Source organism: Micromys minutus, assembly GCF_963924665.1.
Source record: "Micromys minutus genome assembly, chromosome: 30".
Classification (NCBI taxonomy): domain Eukaryota; kingdom Metazoa; phylum Chordata; class Mammalia; order Rodentia; family Muridae; genus Micromys; species Micromys minutus.
In genome coordinates this window covers 7256221-7280210 of record NC_137965.1, presented here as the reverse complement: position 1 = coordinate 7280210, position 23990 = coordinate 7256221, and the positions used below count along the sequence as shown (strand labels likewise).

Below are 23990 nucleotides of genomic sequence, written 5' to 3'. Positions count from 1 at the left end.
CTTTACCTCACTGGGGGAATAACTGGTACTTTGACAAGTACAGGTTACACTGGAAATTCATTAATTGGAATATCTTGACTAGAGAGTATATAAAATTAGTCTTCAGGTAAAATTGTTTTAAGGTAGACCTTACTACTCTGAGCACTCCAAATTCTCACCATTAAGGATTATCCTTTCTGGTATAATTAAGAAGGGTCTTCAAGAACCAGACCAAAAAAAATGCCTTGTTAGGCCTAGGCAAAGAATCACATTAGAAGCCCCCTATCTGCATTAGATATATGCCAGACACTGTTCCTCAAAAGTTAATAGGTGGGTGTTCAATTAATGAGCCCTGATTAGTAATCCTCTATTTTTCAAGTATGATATAAAACCTGAGGTTCTAAAAGAGGAGCCTTTTAAACCAAGGGTCTTGTCCAAGGATCCTCGTATCAAAGTAATAGAATAAAACTACATGACAACTTCCAACAACACAAGTCCGTCATGTAGAGTAGAACAGACAACTATTACTAATAATTGAACCCAGTAGGTATTCCCAATCCTATAATGACATAAAATCAATATATTTAAACCTTTCTGAAAATAATTATAGGAATATAGATGAAATATAAGAAAATAATTCATCAAACAAGAATCTACAAGAGTGTCTGGTTATTGTGATGGTCAGACCATTGAATATTAATTCAAGTCAATAATGACTACCTTTTGAGCTTTTTATTCTAAAGAATTTAAAAAAAATAGATTTTGGCTTAATAAAATGGTAGTTTCAGAATGCAAATACTTCATTGTAGTAGCAAAGGAATGAGGAAAATGCAAATTTTATTATTAAAACTCAGAAGAAACTTTTGTCAATGGAGAAGTCATTTGGTTAGAAGAGTTTAATTTGCTGTAACTCAGGGTACAGTTTATCACCTAAGACTTCTTTTTTAATAAAAAAGTTACTTATTTTTATTTTATGTATGCCTGTGTTTTGCTTGCATATATGTCTGTCTGTGTGAGGGTGCTGGGTCCCTGGAACAGGAGTCACAGACAGTTGTGAGCTGCCATGTGGTTGCTGGGACTGAACTTGGGACCTCTGGAGGAACAACTAGTGTTCTCAACCTCTGAGCCATCTCTTTAGCTCCCTGAAGATTTCTTTGTATCTGGTACAACAATGTAAACAATCCAAAGCATCACATCTTAAGAGCACATGTTCATATTAAAATGTTTTATATGCCATGTCACCTGTTTATGGAGTTACCATGTTGCAGGTCCTGTTCAGTGGGTCGAAAGAATTCTGCCATGTTGTCCAGAAGCCGACTGAAGCCTCTGTTCAGACAGGTGTTCAGAACTGTACTAAAATCTGGACTAGATAAAATAAGAAGTGTGTCACTTTTTAGATTCCTAGTGGGCAAAACAAATACCCCCCATTCAATAACTATGTGGTTGCCTTTGAGAACCATGAACATTTCTAGTTACAATCTAGTTTTCATACTATTAAAACTGTCTAAATTTATCAGTCAGTTTTTCAAACGTTAGCATAAAATCAGTTGCACTGTTTAGCATAACATCATGAGATTATACATCAGATTTGCTTCATATTAATATGCATTCTATACAATGTATTTTAAAAGTGTCAGCTGGCAAGAACACAAATCCAGCCAGTGTAGGGTCCTCAAAGACTGACAGTGGACCCACCATGTGATGTGGCTATGCCACTCCTGAGTCTGATCACACAGGCACTCGCACACTCAGGCTCACTGCAGCACTGTTTACAACCCAGTCATGCACCTATGAGCACGGTGTGCATCAGCAGAGGGCTGGAGGAAGGTTCAGACAATGCGGTGTGTACTCAAGGTGGTACTGTGTGGAGGAAAACTGATGCAGGTAGTGTAATCATGTTAAGTGAAGTCAGTCTCAGGAAGACAAGCACACCACCTTTCTCATCTGTGGGCCCTACGTTTTATGTACACACATAACACAGTGTATAGGTCTGACATGAAAGGAGAAGTGAGTCTGACTAGGAGAAGGCGCATTGGCCAGGGTGGGGGGATAACAAAGGAGAAACCAGCAAGGCATGGGGATATACTCAAAGTATACTATAAACTTGCATAAAAACGGCTACGTGGAACTTATTTAAAAAAAGAAAAATAACTTTCTTTCCTTCTACTTTAGATAGGAAATCCTACTACAGGAGGGGAATATGTCAAAATTTTAATTTTCAGATAATATATTAAATATCTGCTCAGGAAACACTAGGAAATGATCTTATTTACATTGAAAATATACATTGTAAATATAAAATTTCATTTATATGCACTCCACATACCTTTCCAGCATGTCTCTTGTCTCATTGAGAAGTTTAATAGTGGTAATATCTCTTGGACAAAGTCCATAGGCCTGTAAAATCAAAAATCTACACTTCAGGGTTGCAAATATTACAAAGCCATGAATGAAGAAATCACATTAAAATCACAAGCATTTGGGAAATTTGAATATCTCTGCTTTGTCAACAACAACAAAAAACCTGTCACATGAAAAAATATGTATATATAAAGGTTTATGTAAACATGTGGGTAGTATTTAAAACATGAGTTGAAGCACTTTGTGAGGCTTTCCTTCTTTGGTCTGTTTTGGATATCTCTGACAATAATCAAAGACTAACAGGTAACAGACCACGAGCCTGCAGACCTGGGTGTGAATCCCCGGCGCTCATGTGAAAATCCAGGTATGGCTAGCCTGGCTAGAATGCTGAGTTCCAGATTTACTGAAAGCCTAGCTCAATGTAGGATGTTCAGAGCAACAGAGGAAGACACACCTGTCCTGGTACCTTCACACTTACTTGGATGCACCACACTACACACACAGTGTAGAGCAGCACACACCAGGCAAGAAGTCTGTTTCTTTTCTTGCACTATTGAGACATCCTTTTAGGATGTGTGAGGTTTTTCATTTTTCTTTCCTTTCCTCTTCCCCTTTCTTTTTATTCTAAGCATTATGATGCTCCTTGTTCATTGGGTCACGTCTTAACTAATCCAAGGACGGCCTGGTCCTCACTCCATTCAGTCCTTTACACCCTTTTCACTTTGTACCACTGCTGAATTCTAAAATTTGAAAATTGTTTTATGGGTTTAGACTTCTAAAACTTCTCTCGTATTTCAATGCAATTCTATTTTATAATAATTTGCTAATTTCTTCTGTCAATCTCTCTTCTGTTTGCAATGAGGTCTCCCCATGGAGCCCAAGCTGGTCTTGAACTTACTGATCCTCCTGCCTACCTCGCTGGCTCTTATATTAACTTTGTCTCACCTGTCCTCCTTACACTCACAACTCCCTTGATGGATCACAACTTTTCTTTTCCTTCCCTCCTTCCATTTTTCTTCTTATTTCTTCTTTGCTTAATCATGTAATCTCTGTAAGCACCCAGGCAGATGGTCATTCGTGTGTCTAGACTAAGAGAAAACTCCTGAGCAGTGATAATGAACACAGTGGTCCACAGGGCCTGCCTGCTGGAGAGCGATCTGTTCCAGGCATCTGTAGCTATAGGTCAGATAATAATAGTCAGAGCTAGTATTCTCCAATGGGAAAGAGAGAATTCCACTGAGCCTATAAACAATAATAATGTAAAAAACCTACTAATTTAAAAATTAGTTATATAACCTGAATATAGAACCAAGACCGTTTGGCATTTGTATTGTTCTTAATGAGAAACGTCTGTAGCAGCTGCTGAGGACTCACGTAGCTACAGAAACAGCAGAGCCAGGATTAGATGAGGCCTTGTTTGCTTCTCAGTTGAGAGATTAGAGCTTCCTTCTGGTTGTCGACCGAAAGCCATTAATCATTCTTTTAAAAAAGGTTTTATTTTTTAATCTTGTGTGTGTGTAACACATATAACAATAATTAAAGAAAAAGAGGCCACAGATTTAAGAAAAGTTGAATTGAATGTATTCCTAATTTCATGAAAATTTAATTCTGCAAATTGAAGTGAAAATTTTTTTCTAACTGCGCAAAACTCTTCACAATCTTGTTACTAGACCGCCCTCTAGATTCTGTCTGTCTGCTAAATACCCAAGATTGTAAGTGCTATGATAAATTATATTACAGTTTTTCTAATGTTTGAGGCTTTATTTAAACTGAGTCTTAATAAGACTCAGATATCTATATTTCAAGAGAGAGTAAGAGGTTTAAGAAATCTGGAGTATGAGTTAGACATTAGAAATGGCTATGGATTAAGTACCTGAGCTGCCAATGGCGTTTCCTCATCTGGCATCATGTAATGGCACAGTGAAGACCTCAACTCGTCTTTATCATTCCAAGACTGATGCTGCTCAACAAGAATTCTGATTTCTTTTAGTTTTTGCTCCAAGTCCAAAAGGGACAAAGACTGTTTAAGAGAAACACTAGAAATACAGGCAAACGAGTCAGATAAACAGAAATGACAGGATACCTCCACAGCTCTCCTTCTCTAGTGAGCTGCTATCTAAACCCTGTTCCATTTAGTCTAGCCTGACACTGCTGGATTAGAATGGGCTGGGAACCCAGCCACCAGATAAGGCCATTACTACAGAGCCAGAGTAAGCCTTCACACATATTTCACAAGAAAAGCCCTGTCATAATATAGATCTTATTAGTGGAAGGGACAGGTAGGCAGATTTTAAAGAAGTATTTTGTATATTTCTAATTTGTTTGGAAACCAGGCAGTAAACAATAAAATCTGAAAAAGATTCCCTGTTGTGAAAAGGCTGACACTGATAAAGTACATTATAACACATATGCAGGGTTGGTGTCTGTATCACGTTACCCAGTTTGCTAGGACAGATCTGTCACCCCCTTTGCTCTGCAGTATTGAGGAGTGAACTTGAGACCTCAGCACACAGAGCAAATAAATGCTTACATATGCACACCCCACACCTACTTTCTCCGTTTTAAAATTTGGAGACAGAGTCCTCTAATTTGACTGAGTGGACCTTATCTGTAAGCCTTGAACTTGGAATCCTCCTGCCTCAGCCTCAGAGTACCCGGGATGACAGAACTTCGCCACCAAAAACTAGGAAGTCAGAAAAGACAAAAGAACATGGCATACCTTCCTAAGATCCTCTGCACGGCTTGTTTAATGACCGTGACCAACTCTGTCAGGCCTATCAAAGGAAGAGCAAAATTAAAAGGAAAGCAGAGCCTTGCTCACTTAAACCTTCCTCAATAATATAAACATGCGTCCTGCAGACTGGACTCTTACCGTCTCCAAGGAGGTGTTGAATACTTGATAAATACTGTTGCTGTACATCTGGAGGAGCTAGAATGGTCTGCGTAGAACAGAAACAGAGTTAAAGGAGCTTTAAAAGGAAAGTTAGAGGTGTTAAAGGAAAACACTCTTCAACATACCCAAAGTCCACTTTCCAAAGACATCCATCATAATGTTACTAAGCAGTCATAAATGTAAAAGTCTGCTTCTCAGAGCTGAATAATAGTTCAAAGTACTCAGAATAAGTAGTATTCAGTTAAATGTCGAACCTCTTAAAAGACAAAGCAGGGTGCACTCGAGTCTGCTAAACTTACAGTGCCGTTTTTGCCAACTGTTGCATTATCCAGGTAAATATATCCACCAATTATGTTCAACTGGACTCGCAAAAGAACCACCAGCATACACGTGCTATATACAGCTACAATGCTTCTCGTGAAACCTTCAGAGAGAAGAGAAAGCCTTTGGCATTGTGGCTAAAACACCAATAAATGTAGAAAATCATGACCTATTACTCTGACTACTTTTTAATGTTAACTTTAGTAAATATAACAGTAAATGGAACAAGCACAAAAAATATCAATTTAAAATATTTTTTACACTTAATTTTTTACTCTTATAACACACTTATAATATTTTACATCCCCCTGCATTCCTCCCCAGTCTTTTGACTTTAAGCAGGGTCTTTCTTATTTTGTGGCCAAGATAGGCTTCAAGCTCAGGATCCTCTTGTCTCAGTGTTGGGATAGCAGGCTGGTGTTATGCTTGGCTAGGTAGGATTTCTAAGCTGAAGTAGTATTTATAAATATGTATTGGGCAAAGGAATTATATGTTAGCAGCTGGGAAAGCAAACCAAATTGGATATGAAACTCTGTCTGCTTAGCGCACATGAGGCCTAGGATCTCTCCCCAGCGTGGACGTGTGGCCGGCAGAGATTTGGATGAGGTAGAAAGGATAGGGAGAAGGAAGCCTTCACCTCCCAGCAGCCCAACAGAGCGTTTAGGGCAGAGAAGGGAGCACAGGTGTCCACGGTGCCAATGGTATGGCCAATTGAAAAAGCCCTAGTGGATTGAGAAACAGAGTCTACTGGTGCCTATGAAGAGCGCTTGGGTAGAGACGAGAGCAGAAACTAGGGTGTAGTAGCAAAGAGGGAGTAGGCGTGAAGAAATAAGAAAGAGAATTTTGAAATAGCTGTTCACAGGGCATGTGAGAAAGGGCAACAGCTGGAAGCAAATGTAGGTCACTCAAGAAGTAGAAGTTGTCTTCCAATAGGGGAAGACATCATTTGGGAGCTACGTTAGCTGAGATGGATGGAGAAACAGGAAAGCCTATGGTATGAAGGTTTGAGACATACAGAAAAGACCTAGGGATGGTCTTTGAAATTTTTATTACTAGCGAAATTTTGTGTAAAATATGAAGTGAAAGTTGCTATGCGGGTTAGAAAAAGTTCCTTTAAAATACTTTGAAAATCTAATACCTAGCATAAGCACATCTAATTTTTATACCACACCTTAAAACAGTGTCAGCACCGTCACTAACAAAGTGCTCTCTAGACACTTGCTAGACACTGACCTCCCTGCTTTATGAATATTTAGATTTAAAATGGACTATTCATTAGGCAGAATAGAAGAGTCATGTCCATACTGTGACATAAGAAGTCCCTGTTACAAACAGAAAGATGTGCTGTCACACAGAGCACTCGGCTTACTGATTATCTTTAGGTCCTCCCATATTTCCAGCTTGTTTGAAGGCCTAAAGGAAAAAATCAGAAAACATGAAAATAATAATTTATATCTTAGTATAACTTTAAACTACACAGAGCTATGTTTTAAAAGTTAAAATAAAAAAAACTCACAAATTTTAAAAATTCAAACAACATACAAATATTGATGAAACAAAGTCAACAAGATAACAAAAACATGTAATTTTGTCCTCTTTCTGAGCATACACATGAGCATACTAAAACAGCCAAGCAGGCCAGGAAGTTTCTCTCTCTGCTTATTACCTTGTATATCATCAAGTAGATCCTGTGACCACTCAAAGGTAAGTAATACGTTTTTGTTGCTTTATCACTTATCATTATAAGCATATGAATTAATACATTTATTTGATGCTCAACAAACTGGAGATATTCTCCCTCTCACTGTTCAAATCACTACTAGAGGCTACTTAGGTTGGTTCTTAAATCTTTTTGCTTGAGCTTTTATTCTTTAATTTTAAAAAGGAAAGCTGTTCTGAGTTGATCCTGTTCTAAGCCTGCTGCAGAACTGAAACTATCCATTTCTTTAAGAGTTCTGGTTCTTGGTGATTGGGAATGCTATAGACCACAGCCTTTGATTCTGGATCAGGGATTGTTTCTAATCATTCTCAGTGAGCTAAGCAGGTACAATGGGTTGGCTTACTGTTGTCTCAGAGCATTGCATACTAAAGGTTTGGTAATCAGAGTGACACCCTGGGGTGGGGGGGTCACACCTTCACTGAGTTGGAAGCTACAGGGAGGTTCTGTGTAATTAAGGACACCTACCAGGGCATTTGGAGACCCTGGGCCATCTAGTATTCTTCTTCTTGCTTCTTGGCTATTAGGTGACAGCCTGTTCCACTGTGCCTGGTCCACAGGGACCACCAGAGACAGAGCAACACATCTGCCTGATCTGAACTGAAAACTTCAAAATTACAAAACAAAATAAGCCCTTTGAAGACCTGTTTACTATAAGGGAAAAATGACTAATAAGTTGTTAGATATCTACATAATATTTACACGTATACATTTAAAGATAAACTATGCCATAAGCTTATACCAATAGTTTAATTCAAAGCAAGCTTTAAAGGATTTTAGTCTAATTTTGTTGATCATTCATATCCATCTCTATCTATCTATCTATCTATCTATCTATCTATCTATCTATCTATCTATCTATCTATCTATCTATCATTTTGTCCACACTGGAATTCAGTGAAAACAACAGTCATTACCCCTTTACCCCTCAGTTCAAGCATAGTAGTCATAAAATAGTGCTGCAATATTCAAAAGGGATTAGAGTTTTTAAGTTCTATGTAACAGGAATATTTATTTCATTAAGAATATTTAAAAACATTTCTGATTTAAAGACATGTAGCATAGTTTCTATCTTTGTGGTTACACTAAGTTTATTTTACCATAAATATTTGGTATGACATTTAACAATATTATTTTATCATTACATAAAATATTTATACAATTATAAAGACAAACTGATATAACCTTGTATGTTGAATGTCATGTTTCCCTATTCATGGATGATTTAAATATGCTTTCACTTCTGTTGTATTGCTTAATATAAGCACGTATGTATTTTTCAATATATTTAAAACTGTTCCTTAAATAAATTCAAACATACTACATGTACTGGCTGTTTTTGTGTCAACTTGACACAAGCTGGAGTTATCATAGAGAAAGGAGCCTCAGTTGAGGAAATGCCTCCATGAGATCCAGCTGTAAGGCATTTTCTCAACTAGTGATCAAGGGGGGAGGGCCCAGCCCATTGTGGGTGGAGCCATCCCTGGCCCCGCCCATTGTGGGTGGTGCCATCCCTGGGCTGGTAGACCTGGGTTCTACAAGAAAGCAGGCTGAGCAATCCTCGGGAAGCAAGCCAGTAAGTGACATCCCTCCATGGCCTCTGCATCAGCTCCTGCTTCCTGACCTGCTTGAGTTCCAGTCCTGACTTCCGTTGGTGATGAGCAGCAATATGGAAGTGTAAGCTGAATACCCCCCCCCCCCCAACTTACTTCTTGGTCATAATGTTTGTGCAGGAATAGAAACTCTGACTAAGTTACTACAAAAGTTTTATTTACTAAAAAATAAAATGATAATGTATCCAGGAGATTAGTGTATAGTAGCACATGAGCTTTACTTATCTTAAAAACATACCATGGGCCAGCAAATGAGTCAGTAGGTATTAAGGCCTGCTGCCAAGTTTAATGATCTTGAATTTATTCCCAGGATCAGCATGGTGAAAGGAGAGAGCTAACTCCTGCAAATTATCCTTCTACTAGCACACACAAAATAAGTAAGTAAGTAAGTAAGTAAGTAAGTAAGTAAGTAAGTAAATAAATAAATACAACAACAACAACAACAACAAAAACCAAAAGAAAAAAAGAAAAAGCTGAAAAAGCTGTGTAGTAATGGCACACACCTTTAATAACAACATTTGGGAGGAAGAGACAGGTGAGTTAGAGGTTAGCCTGGTCTACAGAGTAAGTTCTAGGACAGCCTAGGCTACATAGAGAAACCCTATCTTGAAAAACCTAAATAAAATAAGTAGATAAAAGCAATAACAGAGCATTTAGATGAAGTGTGGCTCTGTGCAGTGAGTGCACTATGTAGTTACAATGCAGTTTTCTCCCAGTGCCTCTGTCAAACCACAGACAGTTTTACTACTGTCAATCTGGAATAAATATTTTTATAGAATATCATGAAAAGTATTTACTAGAACAAAAAGATACAAAATACAGGCCAATCATCCTTATGGTAATGGGATGTAAATTTGTGTTTCAATAAGAAATTTAGCTATAGGGCTGGAGAGAGGGCTCAGAGGTTAAGAGAGCACACCAGTCTTCTAGAGGGCCTGAGTGGTTCTCGGTGGCTCACTGGTGGCTCGCACTGCCGGTAAGTACCGTCCCAGGCACCTGTCCTGTGTGCATACTTCCCACCCACATGCAATTAAATAGTGACATAGACCTTAGCAATCCAGAGTTATAGCAATTAAGGCCGAGCCATCATGAGAAGACAGTGATCTGTAGAGGGGCAAAGTAGAGTGCAGGAACTGAAGCCATGTTCGCTAACCCTTACTTCATTTGGCGGACTTGGTGGCGAGAAGAGAGAGAGACAGAGTGAGCATTCCAGGGAGCACGCCTGCACTGATCATCATCATCAGACTGTGCCCGGAGTTTCAAAGTCCTGACATGAGGGTTAAATGCAGCTCAGGGTAGAACCCTTGCCTATCATGTCTGAGGTCCTGGTTCTCAGGATCACAAAACAAACAAAACAAAAATTACCTTTTCAAACAATTCTGATTTCAAATCACACAGAACAGGGAAAGTACTACCTGTGTAGATTTTCTTCAAAGGACTCTTCAAATGGACATCTACTTTAAGTTAAAAACTTGACTTTTAGTGTCAGTAAAATAAATGTCTACCTAAAACTTAGCCAAGCACTCTATTGCTCATGGTGAGGATGTTTAAGGTTCTCCCAGACACCCAAATCAATGATGGTTCCTTACTTCTATCACGTACCTGCCAAAACAAGGCCATCGGATCATTGCTTGTCCCCGATCAGTTACAAACAAATGAATTTAAAAAGAAAACCAACTTGCTTGGCAGGTTATATGAAACCAGAGATGACTGGATTATAAAAGTAGGGTCTTTTTAATCTGTTTTATACAATTTTTTTTTCCAAAATGGAAATCTATCAATTGCAAAACAGTAATTACAAAGCAAAAGAAAAGCAAGAGAATAACATTAAGGTACATAAATATAAGCACCCAGTGAGAACTACAATTCATCTTAAATCTGGAATTAAAGAAATTCACTTCTTGTGTATTGAGTAAAACTGTCACATGATTTTGCAAAATCAATCCTTTACACTCCCATATCTCCCTTTATTCATTTTACCCGGGAACTGACATGTTTGAATTGTACCAGGTTTAACCTACTTCCCTTTGCTTGTCAACTCGGTGTCTTAAGCCCAATGACATTTTAGTAGATGGTTATTTGTTTCCTGGTGCTGGAGAATGAGTTGGGGGCCTTGAGGATGCTGTGAGTAGGCTCACCCACTGAATCCTTCTCAGGAATGGAGATCTTTGTAGGATACAGGTTTGCTAAGGAGGAGGTAAGCTACCATGTTTAGCTGCTATCCTTTTGTTTTTTATAAAAGGTCAACTCAATTTGAATCTGTCTTTGCCTCTTAATAAGACTAAGGTGTAAGACAATTACAGTCTATTTTCTGTCCTCTATACACATTCAAGCAGTAATTAGTTGTTTATTTGACTGTGATTTATTTGTTCATTTATCTTCTTATATAATTATACAAAGTAATTTATAAGCCACACTTTATATCTGTAAAGCAGAGATTAAATTAAGTCTATTTCTAAGAATGACAAATCACATGCCACTGGTATTCTCTTTGAAATCAGATAAAAAGTTTTAGCATACGCTCATTATTATTCTGGGAAGTATTCTCCGAATAACAGTAAATGTTTCAAAGATGGCTGGGAATGTAGCTAAGTGGCAAAATGTTTACCTCATGTGGGTCCAATCCCAGTTTTATAAAACAAGTGAACAGAAGACAAAAATCCACAAGTCTGCTGCTCAACCAGTCTGAGTACTCAGTTTCTGTTTGCAAAATGAAGATGATAACATCTGGCTCACAGAGATATTGCGCATCCGAGTGTGGAAGACTCCTAGCTCCAGCGGGGCCACAGAATTGCAAATAGTACCTCTTTCTCCCTTGCTACTGGAGGCTTATTATAGTCAAAAAAATATTTCAGAAAAACCACTTGATTAAGACTTACTTGGTTTGGGGGTGTAACTCAGTGGTGAGCACGGGCATGTATGTATGGGTTCCTGGGTTTGGTTTCTCCCCCGTGTCTCTCTCTTCTCTTTGTCTTTTCTCTTTCTTCCCACACCCCCTCCTCCTAGCCGTAAAAGTTACTTACTGAAACCACTGCTGCCCATATTTTGTTCATCAAAAGAAGTAGTCATTTGTTTCCAGAAGTTTCCTCAAACTAGCAGAGAATTTAATTTCCAATGCCTATGTTCATGCCACACACCACACGTCAGGTCGTTTATGTGGGTAGTGCTTTCTGAACTGCCACAATAGTTTATCAGCATTATACATTCATATCATATTTGTCCATCACTAGCGTTTACGTATAGTCATGTTCCTTATGGAAACAAAACACTCCCCTACGTTGCTAGCACTATGAGGAGCACAATACTGAAGATATTTAGTTTTACATTTCTGCTGCAGAGATATAGTCTATAAGTACTCAATAAGAAACTATTGAATAATGTAAAATGATAGAAAATATTCATATAAAGACAATATACATGATTGTCACATATGATTTGTATAATGAGGGAGAGTTTAAATAGAATTAAATATGGATTAAATGACATATGTATTTATCTTTTTAAACTGAGCCTATGTATTTTAAGTTTTAATTTAAAAAATAAGGAAACAGGGATGCATTAAGAGTATTTAGCTCATTCTACAACCTTTGACCGCATTCCAATAAGCAAAGAACATAGTGTACTTTTACCTGTTTTTCAACAAAGCTGTGAGACTCTCCGAGTTGAGCTGCTGCATTAAGGCCTCTCTCAGTGTTGGCAGCATGGACAGCACTGTCCCACAAACAGAGAACAAAGACACTCACAAATGGCATGAGAACGCTTTAGGCCACACAATAACAGTAGCAACTCGCAAGAGTTGGGGAAACTCCCCAAGGTAGAGGGTTCCGATTATTACTTCTAATTATAGAAAACCACTAATAAACCATGTATTTGCTTATGTTACTCCATCATTATTACATCATATTCAGAGCAATGTAAACAAGAACAAGCAGGAGACAGGATGGACAGACTGTCCCTCCTGTTAACAGTGGGCTCTCCGAACTACGGATTATGGATAGCTCTTTTCTACACTCTCCCCAAATTTCCTTTTTCTCTACACTCTCCCCAATTTTTTATATAATTTCAAATTATATAAATCATATAATTTATATAATCAAATTATAAAAATTTGATATAATGCAAATAACCAAAGCCAATTTTTATAGTCATATCTTTTATTTCATATTTTGAATTCTAGGAAAATATTGCTTATTAAATACTGGAAGGCCATGTTTATTATAATAAACACAAAGAGCATTAGTCTAAGCTTTGAGTGCTCCAGGTCTCATAGCTTGGGTTTTGCTAATGGCTGTGGCGTTACTTGTCACTCCCCGGAAGAATGTGAAGACAAAGGGAGATACAGGACTCTTTGGGGGGGGGGGTAATATGGACAAGTATCACAGGAGCTACCCGGTGTCTCTACAGAAGACACACATATAAATTAAGAGAGGTTTCTAGCATGAGACAAGTAATGATCAAAAAACAAAAAAAAATAAAAAACAAAAACAAAACAAACCCCCAAAAAAAATCACAAATAGCACCTTCTACAAGGCAGAACTTGGGTGTATAGCTTGTCTTTTTTGGTGAGACTGAAAATCCATTCTTATGTAGAAAATTTCAGGCTCTCTCCTGCTCAACATTTTACTTTCATCTTGCATACTCTGTAATTTCAGTAAATGTCCTCACCCTGCACATTTATAGCTTCTTATACTGTTGAGATCATTGGCTAAAGAAGGGACTCAAACATGCGTATCTCACCTTGGTATATATGTACTCTAGACAGTTAGTCCCTGTACCTGTAGACTTGGCACATATAGATTCAAACAACTGCAGATTAAAATATTCAAAAATTGTGTTTGTATTGGACATGCGCCTTCTTTTTTCTTGAAATTATTCCATAAATAACACAATAACTACCACTTACATTTTATTGCACAGTGAATGTACTCTAGAAATGATTCCAAGTATATGGACAGGTAATTACAGGTCACTGAAAATACTATGTCACTTATGTACTAGTTGAACATCCTCAGATTTTGGAACCAATTCTTTATGACTAATAAGGGAAAAGTGCAAGTGACCTTACAAACAAACAGTCCTATATTCAGAAAATGGAGTCATGGAGAACTAGTTTAGTTATGGGCTATAGCAACCTCATCTGAAAAGTCTTTTTGATTGTTCTGTTCTCCGCAGCTATCTGCATGAACACTGAACAGATCATTTCTGTGTTCTCTGTAATCACCAGTTCTCTACACCATTTAACATCCTATTTATCTCACATATATGTGTGTGCATGCACGGATGTATATCCATGCACAGTGTATGTGTAGGAGCCAGTGGAGGTCAGAGAAGGTTGTTGCATGCCCTGGGACTAGAGTTACCATGTGAATGATGGGAACCAGACACAGGTCCTCTATAAGAGTAGTAAGTGTTCTTAACTTCTGAGCCATGTCTCCACCCAACATGGTAAACATATCTAATCCAGACACAAATCACAGAAACATCTGTAGGTCTGAATCTGTACATTGAAGATAACACATAGAACTATGTGTCCTACCCTATGGAACTGCAGTGGGGATTGAGATACTTATAACATTTACAAAAGTACTGATTAGCTCATGGAAACAGCCTCAGCTACTGTTACCACTCGTTTTTTGGGGAGAGGGTCCTAATGACATAATCTAGAATCTTCTTAGCATGTAAGAGACAAGAATGTACCTGTATTTTGACTACCTCATAGTATACTGTGATCCTTTACCCAAACCACACAATTCATTACTACAGTCCCATTACTATAGTTAATAAGTCATAATGTACTGTTTGCTCATTATAGTTTATGTTCAATTTGAATTCCAATGTTTATTAAGTATTATGCATTATTCTGAATCTGTAAAATTCACAATTTTTATCATACAAAAATTTCATGTACATCATACAAAAATTTCATCTATCACAGTCCAAAAAACAAAGAGTATTTTGTATTCTGAAACTTTATTAGTGATGTCAGCTACACAAACAAACATCAGGCTATGTGTAAGTTTAATGAGTATCTCTCCTCAGTCTTCAGTAAACTCAGTCAAGAAAGGAAAAGGCTAAACCAGAAGCATTCCATCATTTCACAACATTTAACCTGACATTCACCTCTCATGAAAACAGAAGCCTGCCATGCCTACCCACCAGAGATTACTAGGGTAGACGTTTAACCACATTATTTGTAGCCTCTTATAAATGCATGCCAGAAAGTTAGAGTTTGTCAAGCTGTTTAGAGAACCTGTATTTTACCTCCTAGTTATCATGTGATGCTATTTTTAATTGTCTGCAGTTTGCTATCTGCTGAGGGTTGTGATGGTCAAGGGATGTGCCAGTTCCTTTTTCTAAGAGCAGCAGATTCAATACTATGTTCACCCCACTCTTCACTCACAAGCACTCCTGTGAGAACTCCTCTACCAGGGAACTCGCCAAGCTTTCTTAAACTGGGAAGAATCATTTCAGGCTTTTAACTTTTTAGACACAGTCTCACTATAGCTGTATTGGAACTTGGCTAAAATGACTAGGCTGGCCTTGAACCCATAAGGAACTATTTGTCTCTGCCTCCTAAGTACTGAGGCTAAAAGTATGTACCACCATGCCTGGCTCAGGTATTTCTTACCTCACCTTCTTCCTTTCACAAGTGTCAGACCTTTCCTGTTCCTCTTCCCTCTCTATTATTCCTCATAGGCATTTCCAACAAGACACTGCTTACACACCCTCCCGTTTGATTCTGGGAGGCCCAATATGACACAAGATTTTGTCAAACTGAGAGGTATTTTGAGATCCCAAAAGTGACCTTTTACCATTTTATGAAAACCTGCATAATAATCTGAAACAGACTTTTCATATTTCCTAGCCATTCACTGAGATGTCCTCAGTAGCACCAGCATGTTCAACTCAACTACATGCTGAGTGTCTATGTGCCACGCATCTTATGTGGGTATTTCCCTATCTTATCACAAACTACTTCTCCTTTTTAAAACAGGGACTAGCTATATGGCCCTGCCCGGCATATTGTTGTAGATCTCCAGCCACCCAACTTGAAACAATCCTCCTGCCTAAGTATCCCAAGTGCTAGGATGTGGATCAAACTCAAGAGCTTTGTGCAGCTGAGCTACAGACCTGGTCCTCACAATACATTTCTGAAGTCAATTATATGAAGGTCATTTTATAAGAAGAGCTGAGGTTTGGGTTAGCTCAAAGAACAGAGATGATACAACTCAGACTGGAAACTGGTCTGGTGACCAGCCTCTTCCTAGAGCCTCTGTCACCCTGGCTGTCATTATGGACAGTATTTCTGAATGTGTTTCTCAGAACAGAGGCACCTGACCAGGTATGATTACTTCAAATATAAAACTCACAAGTAGCTGTGGAGTAACTTCTCTTCTTGATCTAAGCTTTCCATCTATAAAATGAGGCAAAGTGAGCTAGCAATAAAGAGCTCTCAAATTTAGAGAAAAATTCTACTTGTAAAGCTGAATCAGACACACTTAGTTTTGTAAATTCCTTCTAAAGTAAATATCCTCCAAAGAAATGCTAAGGAGAAAAAACACGCTTTAAACAGTAAAAGGAATAGACTTGACATGGAGTTGAGATACTAGTTTTCAGGGCATCACACCAGTTAGAACCTAACTTCTTACTCTCTTCAAACATGAGCAGGCTGATTGTACTGTGACTTTTCCCAGTAGGTTTCTGGCTCTGGTAGTTACATTACCACCATTAATCAAGTGATTGAACAGACACTGTTGTGCAATACTTATGCCCTACAATGTCCTGCTGCAGACCTAATAGGCTGAAGACTCTTTGCTGTGACCCACAAGGCCGTGGGCCAGGCTCTCCCACAGCTTTGTCTCCTAGCACTCGGCTGTCCCTCTCTAGCTCCAGTGCCTGTGTGCTATTTCTAGCATGGGTCTCATCTCAGGCACTTGCTCATTTTGTACTGAGAGGCTTTTCTGCATATGTGGTCTGGTCAGAGCCCTGGACCACACTCTGCAGAGGCCTACGTCTCCCAGCTCTCCCGTCCGTGCCGGACCACACAGCCTAAGGTCATCATTTGCTGTTTGCCATCTTTTCAGCAGAACACCAGCCAGAGCTCAGGGATCTTACTCTGTTTCCTCCTACTCCCTCAGAGGCAGGCACCATGAACATCTGCCGAATGAATGTGTAAAATAAGTATCTATACCGCTTTAAGGATTCCCAATGAAATTACGTATCTGTTAACAGGACTATTGAGTAGATTCAGCACACTTCCCTCATCTTTTCCATAAACTGGAGCCTGAGACTGTGAATCAGTACACACCAACAATCACTTTAACACACAAATCTGTATCTGTGTCTGCTTACCTGTCATATTGCAAGTCCTCTGGTTACTTTCAAAATGGTACTGTCGCCGAGCTTGGGCAATGTACTCTGCAGCTTCTCTTTCCTGGATTTCTCTAATTTTTTTCTGTCCATATTTTCCTAGGATATATACTCCTAAAATCATTAAAAAACAAAACAAAGTATTATATTAACTAGACTACTAAAAATTCCAACCAATATCTTAATCATTTTTGATTAAATTATGAGGTTTATACTAAGGAGAAGCTAAGAAATACAGCTTCTAAAAAACTGTGATTAAAGAACTGAAGAAGGAAAGGAGACTGTAGTATTTACTTATTTACTTACATGTACTCAATCTATTTTAATATAGCCAGTAAGAAAAGAAGAGATTGGAAGACAAGCAGCAGAAAAGCATTGACTTTCTAAAGTCTGGCTGTATCTTTAATAGTTAATTGAAGATATTCTAAACATTCACCAACAGAGGAATTATTTAAATAAATTATGATCTGTTCACATAATGGTATAAAATGTAGCTATTAAAAACCACATTGCTAAATAGTTAATGCCTCAAGGAAAGATCTACCTTATACTCTTAGGTGATAAAATAACATCCAGGAACTTTGTATTTTAATGGAGTAGATACACAGAAAAGTATATATTTAAGTTCTAAAAGTAAAATAAACCATGATAATTGTGACTTTGTTTGCTTTTCTATATTCCCCATGTTTTCTTCAATGATCATGTAACTTTAAAAAAAAAATCTCTACAGTAAGATTTAAAGGAATGAAAGAAAGAAATATAGTGAGGAAGACATGTATTTATCCACCCCTGTATTAGAAAAAAGTCTGAAAACAAGAAAATGTAATTTACACTATCTAAAAACTACTAACTCCAATGACAGAGGGAACAGGAAGGCAGCATCATAGCAAACGGTATAAATATAAAATATGGCAGGGCCGTTAGTCTTCAGCAGATGATGGAAGTGGGTGCATTTTGTCATAAACATTCCAGTGAGAAACTGTGATCAGAATACAGTGGCAGTCTATCCCCTTCTTTATTTTGGACAATTCCACATATGTATACAACACACTGAAAGTGCAGTCACCACTGCCCCTGTTCCCATTCTCGTTTCTCTCAGGCAGTCCCCACACAGACCATCATCAGACGGTCACTCACCAGTGCAATGGACAGCAGAGGGTCTCAGACTAAACCAGTGCATGTTTAAGACACTGGATGAGCTGAAACACTCTAGTGCCATTCCTATAAACATGGATGTGTCCCTCTAGCAAGGCCGTCTCCTTAGGGATAGCTTACCCTGGAACCCAAAAAACGTTTTCTAGTCAAACGAGTTACAGCGACAGTGTTGCCTTTCTTTGTTTTAGGTACATGACTTTGTCATAGTGCCAAAGAAGCACAGAATTCAACAAGCTTATGGAAGAGGCTGTGTTACTGTTTCATCTTTGTTTGCTAATAAGTGTCGATCTGTTGGCAGAACTTGATTTCATTATAAATCCTGGCAGCAAGAGCTCAGGGGGCTGACCATCTCTCACTTATCTCCACTGTCTGTGGCTTACATTATCTCCCCAAAGGCCTCAAGAATTATGTATAACACAATTGGCTTTAGTCCGTTTCTCACAAGCAAGGAAAAGGTAGATATCAGAAATTGCAAAACAAACATATTCTAAATGATTTTCACTAAGATGGATGTGGTGGAGGAGCTAAGATGCTCTATATCTTTAGATGGTTCCATAAGACCATGTGAAGAGGAATAGTATATTGTTCCTGTTACTATGCATAGAAACCCATGTATCCTAATTGAGCGCCAAGAGCAAACCAAAGTCCATAAAAGCTGCCCATTGGCTGTCTTTTCTGTAACAGTACAGCAGAAAGACATATGGTTCATGCCCATAATTCCAGCTGAGGCAGGAGGATTACCATTTTGACGGTAGCCTGGGTTGTACTGTGAGAACTTCTTCCCCTTCCCTCTCTACTAAGGTCCCAAGAGAATGAAGAAACTGACTTAGATTTAGCAATTCTGGTCCAACTAGTTCTGAACGAATTGCTCGTATTTCATCTCCATAGCATGTGACTGAAGGTTACATGTACAGTGATTGTTATCTCAAGTTATATTGCAAAATAAACCGCTGCTGTGACTCTCTCCTTGGGAAGTGCAATACATTCTAGCTGAAGCTAGAACAGAGACTGAGTTGTTATGGCTGAACTGTGTGCACTGGCGTCCTGTACCACAGGCTGATATACTAAAGGCCTAGCACCTTAGAGTGTAAGGTTAGTGTAAAGTGAGGTCAATGGGCCTCAATCCAACATGGCCAGTGTCCCGATCAGGAGAGAAAATTCAGACAGATATATGTGCAAAGAAAAGATAATTCGAAGGTTCCAAGAAGCAGTCAGAACTCAGTTGCAGAAGGCAGTGTGAAACAAGATGACCATCACGGAGCACAGCCTACTACAGTGACTTTCAAGTGACTGAAGGAACACACCCTACAGACACTTTGGTCAGGACTATTAACTTCAAAAGTGTATGGTAAATTTTAGTTGTGTAAGTTTCTTACTTGGTAGGTCTTCATTATGGAAGCACTAGAAAAGTCACACATGAAATTAGTCCTAGGCACTGTTTTTCTTTAGTTAGCACTGCTGTTATTAGCCAAGGCCTCATTCACTTAAGATCCCATATCAAAATTCACAAACCGACTTCTAATGTTCCTCTAGGAAGTACTGAAGAAAGAAAGAACAGAATCATTCGCTAAGACAGACTTGGGGCTGTCTATTCTTCCCTGGCAGCCTGGCTCTTGGACTAGAAAAAGGTCTTAGTGACGGCTTCCAGTCAGCAAGTGAGGTGACTTGGAGCAGGCCGCTTACTCCCTCTGGATACACATCCTTTTCATGTGTAAAATCAAACAACTACATTTCCTCTTAGCTATAATCTTCATCATTAGCAATTAAAATATCTACTAAATACAAAAAAATAAGTGAAAATGTTTTGATGTTTCCTTTAATGGCCAGTTACACAAAATATCTTTGTATAAGTCATTTGTTTTAAAACCTTCTCTTAGTCTTGTCTTCCGGGATAAAAATTCCTACAGTACAACTATTTGCAATAACGATTTGAAAATAATCCACTAACACGGCTTTCAATCAAGCAGATCCCTAACTTCTAATGTCTACCTTCCATTTCCATCTTTCTCCAGGGCTGAGGGGTGAACTTGCCCACGCTCAGCCAGTGCGGCTCCACTGCAGTGCTCCGGCACTCCTGAACTATCCTCTACACCCGAAGAAACAGAATCTGAAGGAACGAGTCCACATACATTTTTCTGAAGCACTTTACATGGTTTTCATCCATAGCAAAGACCGAGAAGCAACTGCACACGGAGCCTGCTCATGTTACACACATGGCGTAGTAAGGAAGCCATTCACACTGTATATTACTTTATTTCCACACATACTCTCCAGGCTATAGCATGAGTTCCCCAAGTCAGAAATGGTGTCTTACTCCTTGTGTATGCAAAGCCCAGTAGAGTTAGAGTAGGCCTTATTCTTGTTCAAATGTTAAGTCAATAAATGACTAAAAAAAAAAAAAATCAAGATAATGAGTCCAGCTCCTCTGTTCTGTGACACTTTATCTTGTCCGATGATTTTCAAAGTATGGTCTGGAAATCCCTGGAGTCTGTTTAAGGATCTGTGAGGGCCGCAATATTTGTGTGGAACTGAGATGTCACTGGCACTCAACACTCTCCTGAGTGTTCAGTGGAAGATTTTAGAGACTATTTAATGGGTGGTATCACACATGGCCGACTACAGAAGGGATGAGAATTTAGCTTTCTTCAGTTAAATAATGCCATTCTTCTCACTAATTACGAAAATGTTTCATGTTAATATTTAATAGGCTTGTTGTTATCTTAAATGAGCTAATAAATACTTTAAAGATTCTTTGGTTTTAACTTTAAATTCTTTAGATACAGAATTCAAGAGGCTGTGGGGGGGTCTCTTAATTTCTAATAGTATAAAGATTTCCCTGGAACAGTTTGAGAGCCACTGTTCTTCTCCAGCCTCACATGGTCCAACTGTGTAAATGGACATGCAGCAGCTGCCATCCAAAATGCCAGGGAATAGGAATTCTGACTTTGGAAGCCACACAAATCAAAGTTCTGCCTTGCTGTGTTTTTCCAGCACTAAATATCTTACTCTTGATCATGCATAACAACATGCTCTCAAAACCTGCACTCCTCTTGTGAAATCTGCCTCATTTTAGGTAACTCCGGGTTGAGGCATACTACCAGGCTCTGCATCCAGCTCTATCGTGGTCTAGTGACAGAACTGCACCCATCCCTTCACTCTTTACACGTTAAGGAATCTGCTAAAGCAGAGTGGTAGACTCAGAATGATTACGTGTGTTGGGATCTAACGCACTTGGTGTTGAGTTCTTATTTCCTCGTTAATAACTCAAACCCTTTGCAAGTTTCCTAAGGTCTAGGAACTCTAGTTTCTACATTTAAAAAAATGGCCTAATGGTAACTATCCTGCTATCATTTCCAGAGGTTGGAAAGAACTTAGTTTGCTGTTCAACATACAGTGGGTCTCTTAATAAATATATGTGATTAAAAATACATAAATTATACCTATTCAATCACACTACCCCCAGCAGGATAATCACTTAGTAAATATTCCTTAAAGTGGAAAATAGGAATTTTGTCATAATACAGAAAAATATGAACACTTTACAAATAAAACTAGGTAAGTTCAGCTATTTTAAGACTATTTTGCTAAAATCCAAGAGTGTTTTGATTAAACCTCTGAATCTTTCCCCCTCCCTTTTGTTATTCTGTTTTCTGTCTGTCTGTATTTTGTTTTTTTAGACAGGTTCTCACTATGAAGCTCTGGTTATTCTGGAACTCACCATGTATACCACACCTTCAACTCAGAGAGCTGCCTGCCTCTGCCTCCGAGTGCCGGGATTAAGGGTGTGGGCCACCACTCCCAGTTTTTCCCTTCCTCTTCACCTCCAATTATAAAGACCTCAACAGAGTTTCAAAAAAATCTATTACTATATCCATATACTCTTTAATTCCTCCTATGGTTATTTCTGATCTGTGATTAAACGTTTCATAAACCATAGGGATTAGGCTCTCCCTTCTGAAATTGCTAAAGACAATTTCTTTCCTTAGGTAGAGCAAAAACTTTTGTTAATATATCTTCCATGACAAAATACAAATACATATAGAATACATATGTATTCTGTAATATTGGTACAACTGAAATATGCCTTAGATATTAGACTGGAGGTAATATACATTTTATCTATAAAGTATTTCCTAAGGGTGATTATTAACTACTATCCATTTGTATGAGATAAGAAGAACATGGTTATTGCCTTATCAATGACCTAATATTTTAAGAACATGGTTATTGCCTTATCAATGACCTAATATTTTAAGTCATTTTATGATATATTTTAAGATACATATATATATATATATATATATATATATATATATATATATATATATATATATATATATACACACACACATATAGATATAAGAGGAGAGTGGTAACATTTCTTAGAACTCAAGTTTTAAAAAATCCTTCTAAACTTCCTTTTTGTATTGTTCAAAAGATTCCCTACTAAAAATCCCATAATTATGAACTGAGGGTTGTCTTACCAAGTGTGTGTGTGTGTGTGTGTGTGTGTGTGTGTGTGTGTGTGTGTGTTGCTTGTCCCAGGGATCCAATTCATTCAACGTAGGCTAGCACTCTACGACAGTTAAAACTGCAGCATCAAGATTTTTATCCTGTGAGTTTTTAACTTTCCTCTCAGCCAGTGAACTCAACTATATCACAAAAAAGGACAGTGACCACCTTACCAGTCCTGGCAACACAGCAGAATAACCCAGTCATAAGCATCGTGTTGGTACAGACTCTGTATTTTAAAATGGGAGAATAGAAATTATTCTGTTCTTCATGCTGTTTCCAATTTACCCTTAAGCACCATCTCAAAGAACAGACTTAAACTATTTGCCCTAGAATATTTCGAAACTCGTGTGAAAGGTTGAAAGCAGACTTGTACAGAATGAAGACCTAACAGGAAAGCAAAAGAAGAGAATAGGAAGGCAAATATATAGTAGTGCTTTGAAAAGAAACTTCATTGAATAAGATTCCTGAAGGCCTGTGAGGGGGAAAGGGCAAAAGATAAGGAAGATAAAAGAACTTTTTGACTGTTGGGCCAATCCCTGCGACAAATCCCGGACTAGTATCAGTGGGCCCTGCCTGTTTTATAAGTCACTTGTCACTCCTTTTTGCCAACGGCCCCTTCTAAAAGCATGTTGTCACTCACCTCCAAGGACTGTGCCCAGGAAGATGCATTTCTTTTTGTGACGTTTCAGAAAATTCCACATTGATCTCAGCATCTTCAGACCCCGGGTTGTGTGGGTTGCCTAGGGGAGAGGGGCTGGCTCACCAAGGTAACTGTGTCTTCTGCCAACCTAGCCCGGATCTCCGGCAGAAGAGCTCTGGCGGCGCTAGGTGCTCTCCAGAAACCACAAACGTTTCTTTGCGCAGAGGTTGTCGCCAGAGCGGAGGAAGGGGGCGTGGACTACAGCGGAGCAGCTTCGCTTTCGGTCCCCCGGCCGCCACTTGCTGATCCGGGACGCCTGGGTCCGTCCACAAATAGCTCCCGGGTGCCTCGCCTTTTTCAGTCTTCCCGGAAGCAAGGGCCCGCGCCCGCTGCGTTCCGCTGTCCTCTCTCCTCCAGTCAGTCCCT

At 38.7% G+C, this 23990-nt stretch overlaps 1 protein-coding gene across 2 annotated transcripts in view; it reads right to left on the bottom strand.

Moving 5' to 3' along the window:
• Positions 1–23867, bottom strand: part of PEX3 (peroxisomal biogenesis factor 3) — a 29498-nt gene extending 5631 nt beyond the window's left edge. Inside the window, exons 1-10 of one of the 2 annotated variants that reach the window (XM_080941511.1) lie at positions 23565–23867; positions 17237–17368; positions 12514–12595; positions 6924–6967; positions 5533–5657; positions 5213–5279; positions 5060–5114; positions 4214–4376; positions 2306–2376; positions 1222–1344 (exon numbers count right to left, since the gene is read on the bottom strand). In XM_080941511.1, the coding sequence (XP_080797637.1) occupies positions 1222–1344; positions 2306–2376; positions 4214–4376; positions 5060–5114; positions 5213–5279; positions 5533–5657; positions 6924–6967; positions 12514–12595; positions 17237–17368; positions 23565–23637 (935 nt within the window). In that variant the 5' untranslated portion in view covers positions 23638–23867. The remainder of the gene's footprint in view (positions 1–1221; positions 1345–2305; positions 2377–4213; positions 4377–5059; positions 5115–5212; positions 5280–5532; positions 5658–6923; positions 6968–12513; positions 12596–17236; positions 17369–23564) is intronic. The other variant, XM_080941512.1, reaches the window with a different exon arrangement.
• Positions 23868–23990: the final 123 nt, after the last annotated feature.